Source organism: Kryptolebias marmoratus, linkage group LG15, assembly GCF_001649575.2.
Source record: "Kryptolebias marmoratus isolate JLee-2015 linkage group LG15, ASM164957v2, whole genome shotgun sequence".
NCBI classification, from domain to species: domain Eukaryota; kingdom Metazoa; phylum Chordata; class Actinopteri; order Cyprinodontiformes; family Rivulidae; genus Kryptolebias; species Kryptolebias marmoratus.
In genome coordinates this window covers 16,489,101-16,496,277 of record NC_051444.1, presented here as the reverse complement: position 1 = coordinate 16,496,277, position 7,177 = coordinate 16,489,101, and the positions used below count along the sequence as shown (strand labels likewise).

General features: G+C 41.2%; 1 protein-coding gene across 1 annotated transcript; it reads left to right on the top strand.

Annotated features, from left to right (window-relative positions):
- The first annotated feature begins 271 nt into the window (after positions 1 to 271).
- On the top strand, positions 272 to 7,065 carry nod2 (nucleotide-binding oligomerization domain containing 2). Its single transcript, XM_017428673.3, has 10 exons — positions 272 to 1,114; positions 1,991 to 2,117; positions 3,631 to 5,407; positions 5,554 to 5,637; positions 5,730 to 5,813; positions 5,907 to 5,990; positions 6,070 to 6,153; positions 6,328 to 6,411; positions 6,534 to 6,617; positions 6,807 to 7,065. Exons 1-10 carry the CDS (start codon positions 629 to 631, stop codon positions 6,877 to 6,879), a joined length of 2,967 nt encoding a protein of 988 aa, XP_017284162.1. The 5' UTR covers positions 272 to 628; the 3' UTR covers positions 6,880 to 7,065.
- Positions 7,066 to 7,177: the final 112 nt, after the last annotated feature.

Sequence of the window (7,177 nt, the reverse complement as noted above, 5' to 3'; positions counted from 1 at the left end):
AAAAAAAAAAAAAATTCAGCAACTACAGTTCCTCTTTATGACATGTGATACTGCATAGTGTGGAAAACCTCTTTCAGAGGATATGGAAATGTGACCACATCTCAGTAAAAACAAACAACTTGAAAAAAACAAAACAAGTGCTTTTAACCTCATTTTAGGGTTAAGCAACAGACCTTGAAACACTTGAAGTGGGTCCAGCCTTCTGCTTTTCTGATGGTATTTTAGGTTTTGATGAAACATTTCCTTCACTGCCGTCATTTCCTCTCTGTTCTGCTGGAGGGACTTGGTAACAGAGCAGGTTTTACTTTCACATGTGGAATGAGGAAGCTTTTTTTCAGTGTTTGCTCAGATATGAGATGAAGGGAGGAAGGTTTTTTTGTCGTGAGTGCTATGGTTTTGTTTTGTGTTTGCATGTGGCTTCTCTCGCATTGTTCCTTAATATTTAAACCTTTTTTATTAGTGGACTGTTTAAACCCATCCACATGGTGTTTTGGATGTTTACTTTGCTTGTCGGATGTGATGCAAAGGCGGGCGCTTTTGTGTGTGTGCATTTTTGTGTTTTGGGACTCCTGAGGCAGCAGGAATAGGATGTGAACGCCATGAGCATGGGAGCTGACACGCGTGAAGGATGTTCGCCCAGGAGCTGCTGCTGAGACAGCGCGCAGAGTTTCTCCACGCTCTCTGCAGCAGCGGGTCAGCCCAACATCTGGAAAGCGTTGTGGACATTCTGCTGGCAAAGGGTGTACTCGGATGGGAGGACTACCAGAGCCTCCAATTCCCAGGGAGGACACTGTACGCTAACGCCAGGCAGCTGCTCGACCTGGTGTACACCAAAGGAGCGGACGGCTGTGGGATCTTCGTCGCTGCTGTCGAGCAGGTCCTACCAGAAGCACAGCGAGCCAGCCTCTCGTTCTCCGGATGCCCTCCCTGTTTGGAGGACAAAGAGAAAACCCAGAGTGCATCTGCTGAGAAGCTGCTGGCCCAAAGGCCAAGTCTTGTCTGCAAGCTTCAAGGTTGCATCGATGCCGTTCTGCAAGCTCTTGTGGAATCAGGTCAATTTTCCCCAGAGGAATGTGATGAAGTACAGCTGCCTGTTCACACCCCCTCTCAACAGGTATCATCAGCACCCACAAGTTCAGTACATCTGTTTATGACTCAGCCTGATTGTTTGTCATCACACGATCACCTGCCTTTCGGCTGGGGGCGATAATGTTTATGCCCATGTCTGTGTGTCTGTCTGTTATGGCAAACAACTCATAAACCAGTGGCCAGATTTGAATTAAACTTTCAGGAAATAATCTTTGGGTGTACATCTTCGACTGATTAAGTTCTGGAGCCACCTCAATTCAGGATGGCCACCGCAACCACTGACCTTGTAAAACACAAAAATTAGTTGCAATTTAATGTGAATATAGCTGAGAGTAATTCACAACACATGTAAGGTCTTGTGTAATGTTATATTTAAGGTTTGAACCAAAGTGGTTATACCTCTGTCATTTCTCAATATGAGTTATGTTAGTTTAAAACTCTGATGGGAAAGGCAGCAGGCAATATGCATCCCTTCAAGAAATTACTTACTCATTTATTTTCTTTCTTTCTGACAGAAAATCATACAGAAAGTCATGCTTGAATCATTTTTGTCTAAGTTGAACTATTTGATAAAATACATTTTATGCTATAATGACATCTACGTGCTAAAAGATTTAACTACTAAAGTACCTAAACATGAAGTACAACATTAGCAAACCTGCAGGCAGATGGTGCCTCTGCTGTAGGCTAAATAAACTGGGATTTCCCCTGAGAGATACTTCTGTATTTGAACCTGTGTAACCTTCAAAACTCCCTTTTTCAAACTTTGACATTTCATCCTCTAAAAAGAAAGAAAGAAAGAAAGAAAAAAAACTACATGTGCCTTTTGGTATAAGCTTGTCTCTGCTCTTTTTCAGTCAAGATGAACCTGTTGTTCTCTTTCAATCTGTTTGTGAATCAGGCGAGGCGTCTGCTTGATCATGTCAGCTCCAAAGGTGAGGCAGCAGCGGCACTTGTTCTACGGTTTGTTCAGCAAAAAGAGGAATCTAAACCCCAACTGAACCAGAAGAAACCGACTCCAACCCAAGGTGTGTTGACTTCGGTGTTTGAAAGCGCTGAAGTTTTATATAATGTGGATTTGTCAAAGAATTTGCATAAAAACATACTTGAACTGTACAGGTAAAAATACAAATTTAGTCTCCCTGACAACTTGGTTAGTTTTTTTGGTTTCATTAACACTGGGACATTTGTATGAGCAGTATATTACTGTAAGGGCAGCTGGAGGTTTGATCAACATTGGATGAATGAATTGTGAGATGATTAACAGGGGAGTAAAGGAGGAAAAAATGTGCTGTTACCCTCTTATAATTCAGATTTTTTATGAGATGTTAAATCATCTTATATTTGCTGAAATAAAACCAAGTGAAAAGTCAAAAGTGAGACATCATTTGTTTGTGCAGCTGTTAAAACCCCAGCAGACATGTAAAATATGACCCCGTCTTTACTTTTTGTAAAACAACAGAGGCCAAGGCAGTAGTTCACTCTGTATTCTTTACTAAAAAGTGTGAAAATTCACATGTTAAACATTTTACTTTAAAATGTAGTGGAGTGGCTCTATAAAGAAGCACCCCCCCGCCAAAAAAATAAAAAATAAAATAAATAAAATAAAACATTTAAATTATGTAAAAGTTGCTCTAGATGTCACTGGAGGTGCAGTGCATGAGGAAAGTTAGTTTTTATCAGATTATGAAGTAGGAAAATGAAGATGCAGCAGCAGCTGCTTTATCCAGCTAACTGTGGCCTGACATGGTTAAAAGATAAGGGATACAGGAAGACCTAGCTTGTTGAGTTTTTTTCCAATCAATTTCTCACAAAGTAATGGAAAGCAGAATATTCCAGGGATGAGACAGTTCCTAGCTGTAGAATCTGTCTAACCTAAGATTGCCAGGGAGTCTTTTTAAACAAAGCGTATCAGTCAGACAAGGCGACCAGTCTCATTATAGTTGGAAGGAAGCATGACCTAACATCCAACTAAGAACAGACTATACATGACAGTTTTATTTCCTCCTAATGAGGAAAATTCTGAATACCTATTAGTAAATCTTATTTTTTTCCCACCATGGCCCACAGGGAAGTGCTTTTAAAAGAAGGAAGGAATCCTCATCTGTATTTATCTTAAGGTGCCCAAAGTATTCCAAGTCTTGTTAAATACAAGTTTATTTAAGTTAAGTAACTGTTATACTTTTGTTAAATGGAAAATATGTAGTGGCCAAAAATGGAGAAAATGAAAAACTTGATGTACTGTATATTACCCATTGGGTACACTTAAAATATTTCTAAAGCCCAGCCTCACCATTGGCTGACTTGGTTGACTTCTAATCTTAACTACACATACATTGTAAAAAAAACAAGAAAATAATAAAAAAAATCTAAAGCTGTTTTTTGTCATTTATTTTAGAGCTTCCATTTTACTTTACTTTGTTAAATTTCTCTTTTAGTTTTTTGGTCTATTACTTTTTGGTGCACCTTAATATTACCTCACAAAACATTTGAAAAATAACTGTGATTTATTTTTTGTGTATTATCTTTGTTTGTTCTCAGAGTTTTTGAAATACCAGAAAAAGTTGACCAGCTCTGTGTCGGCACAGTCCTGCTTTCTTAGTACTTATGGAGGGACCAACCACATGGCTCTGGATGATGTCTTCACTGAAGTCCAGCTGGAGCTTCCTCAGAGCGGTGTTGGTGTCCACAGAGCTTTGGGCCTGGAGGACATACTTGGCCCTGTGGGGATAGTGAATGAGGATGCTGACACTGTTCTGGTATCTGGGGAGGCGGGCAGTGGGAAAAGCACCCTGCTCCAGAAGCTGCACTTGCTCTGGGCTCAAGGGGCTGCCCTTCAGGACTTTGTCCTTCTGTTCCCGTTCAGCTGTCGCAGGCTGAACTCAGAGCACAGGGAGCTGTCTGTTCAGGAGCTGCTGTTTGAGCACTGCTGCTGGCCAGACAGGGAGCAGGAGGAGATCTTCCAGTTCATCCTGGACCACCCTCATCTCATCCTCTTCACCTTCGATGGCCTGGATGAGTTGAAGCAGAGTTTTTTGGACGAGCATAGACTCTGTCGCCCCACCCAATGTGCACCTGTTCATCTACTGTTATTTAACTTAATCCAGGGTTCTCTGATGAAAGGGGTCAGGAAAGTGGTCACGAGTCGTCCAGAGGCAGTAGGACCTGGGTTAAAGAAGCACCTTTATAAAGAGGTCCTCCTGAAAGGCTTTTCCCCATTCAGCATTGATTGCTTTGTAAGAAAACATCAGAGAGATTCAACTGTAGCAGCTAAGGTCTTAGCATCCCTACAGGCAAACACAGCTTTACTTGGATTGTGTCACAGTCCGGTTCTCTGCTGTATAGTCTCCCAGTGCCACAAGGAGCTGCTTGGCTGTGGAGAAGGAAGCCCACAAACAATAACTGATGTTTATTTGATGATTTTACAGCACTTCTTTCAGCATCACAGCACGGTTAAGCGTACCGTAGGAGGGTGGCTGCAGGAGAACCTAAAATCTGTCTTACATCTTGGGCAGCTTGCCTTTAAAGGGATAGCCACCTCCTGTTACATCTTTTCGGACACAGACCTGGAAAAATGTGGCGTAACAGAAAAGGATGTTTGCATGAGCTTTTTCATACAAAGCAAAGACATGTCCCTAGGTCACAGCAAACACTACGAGTTCCTGCATGTGACAATGCAATGCTTCTTTGCCGCTCTCTACATCGTCCTGTCGAGTAACCATGACTGTTCAACCATCCCTAAGCTTTTTGAGCTGCAGGACATGAGGGAGACAAGTCACAGCAGTAAGTGCTTCAAAGCCTGCCTACCTTCAAGTAATAAACAAGAGAAGATCCTGCAGGAATGTGCTTCTGCAGCAGAAACCCCAAATTTGCAGATCACAGCCACCTTTCTGTCTGGATTACTGTCCCAGCGCCTTCAAAAGTTGTGCTTCCACTGCTGTTCAAGTGTGATGGTGGAGAAGAAGAGTCGACAGGTGACAAGATGTCTTTCCAAAGGCATGCAGAAACACTTCAGGTCCATCCCTCAACCTGTTCAGGGGGAGAAGAAGAGCATGCACGCAATGCCTGGGTTTGTCTGGCTCATCAAATGCATCTATGAGATGCAGGAGAGCAGTATAGCTAAAAATGCCATAAGTAAGTTGCAAGTGGACCACTTGAAGCTGACATTCTGTAACATCGGACCTGTGGAGTGCACTGCACTCGCTTACGTGCTCAAGCATTTGAAGAAGCCTGTGGGTCTTGAGCTGGACAACAACTCAGTCGGCGATGTTGGAGTGGAGCAGCTTCTTCCCTGCATGGACATTTGTAACTCCTTATAGTGAGTCCAGTGCTTTATTCGTCCTAACGTTAAACACTTTCAGGTCAAGTTTTGATCATTTCCATCAGTTTATTGTTGTAATCAAGTTGGTATTTATTGCCAGGCAGTAAAACTCTTTATAGTTAAACATGTTTTTTCTCTGTCAGCCTCAGGAACAATAACATTACGGATGAGGGCATCCGCAAACTGATTGCTAATGTGATCCATTGTGACAACTTCCAGAAAATTGCGTAAGTATTGCCAAGACAGTTACTTTCTTTACTGTGACCCTCTAACTAAAAAACACGCAGATATGTTGCAGAATCACATTGTTTCTGTTCAGTCTCTTCAACAACAGTCTGACTGATGCTTGCACGCAGCACTTCTCTCATCTTTTGAAGAACAAGCAGAATTTCCTGTCACTGAGGTCAGCACACAGTCACCAAAAGTGGCACCATCTCGGGCGCGTGTGAAATGCAACAGAAAAACAGATTAGCATCTTTACTTCTTAATTTTTCAGACTGGGCAACAATAACATTACTGCAGAAGGAGCAAAACATCTGGCAGAGGGACTGAAACAGAATCGTTCACTGCAGCATTTAGGGTAAACATTTTTCTGCAAAACTGCATGCACTGTGTTGTTTTTTTGTGTTTTAAATTACTAAGTTTTCTTGTCTCCAAAGGCTCTGGGGCAATAAGATCGGTGATGAAGGAGCAGAGGCCATTGCCAGTGCTTTAGAAAGCAGTAACTCTCTTGTGTGGCTCAGGTAATAATTGCTTTAAAGCCTTCGCTCCAACCTTTGAAATACTAACATATGATACTTCGTATATGTGAGGATGTTGTACTAACTGTAAAATATGTTTTTATAAGTTATGATATGCACCCATTAGCTGTGTTCTACACAATCAAATAAGTAATATATAAATGCATCTCATGGCAGCCTGGTAGGAAATGGTGTAGGCAATGCAGGAGCGTGTGCTCTCGCTGCCCTCATCAGGAACTGCACCTCCCTGGAGGAGCTTTGGTGAGTACTGGAGAGAAGCTTCCCATGCACGTAGATTTGCATAAACATGTTGGCCTGTTTGCTAGTTCGGCAAGCTGTGAAATGGTGCATGAACTATTTCTCCTTTTTATTTCCTGTGAAAGGTTGACAGAGAACTGCATAACCAGAACAGGTGTGGAGCTTATGATTCAAGCCTTAAAGCAGAACACACATGTGAAGTCAGTATGGTAAGTGGTGTAAGCAGAACTACAAAGTCAATTTCCTTATTTCTTTGTATTCAGGATTGTTTGCATTCTAAACTTGGGGCAATGTATGACTGAGAGCGGTGAAATTTTTGGCTTTAAAACTTCATTTCCATTTGTTTACCCTGCCTGTTTATTATAACTAAAGTTTCTGTTTTTTTCTTTCTTCTGCAGGCTGAGAAACAACAACCTCAGTTCGAAGGAGGTTGAGGAAATGAAGGAAATCGAACTGAGACTGACATTTTAATTTCAAAGTATATCAATGAAGGGTTGTAAATTGTATTAATGCTGTCACTATTTATTATGGGAAAGATATAATATTAAAATTTTCAGTGTGTAAAATGTAAGAAATAGTTGTATTTTATAATAGTTGTATTCTATTTTGTTCAAGAATTTCCTCAAAAACACAAATAAAATCTATCTTTGCATAGTATTTTTTAATGATGATGGGACTCCATTGCACCATGAAATCACAAACACTATTCCTTTTATCTACTCATAGTAAAAACAAAGATAGAGCTAGCAGTTTTTTTCAAAAGGAAAAC

Coding starts and splice junctions, on each gene's coding strand:
- nod2 (XM_017428673.3), top strand. CDS start 629: ATGTTCGCCCAGGAGCTGCTGCTGAGACAGCGCGCAGAGTTTCTCCAC. Junction 5,408..5,553: donor GACATTTGTAACTCCTTATA/GTGAGTCCAGTG, acceptor TTTCTCTGTCAG/CCTCAGGAACAATAACATTA. Junction 6,154..6,327: donor AACTCTCTTGTGTGGCTCAG/GTAATAATTGCT, acceptor ATCTCATGGCAG/CCTGGTAGGAAATGGTGTAG.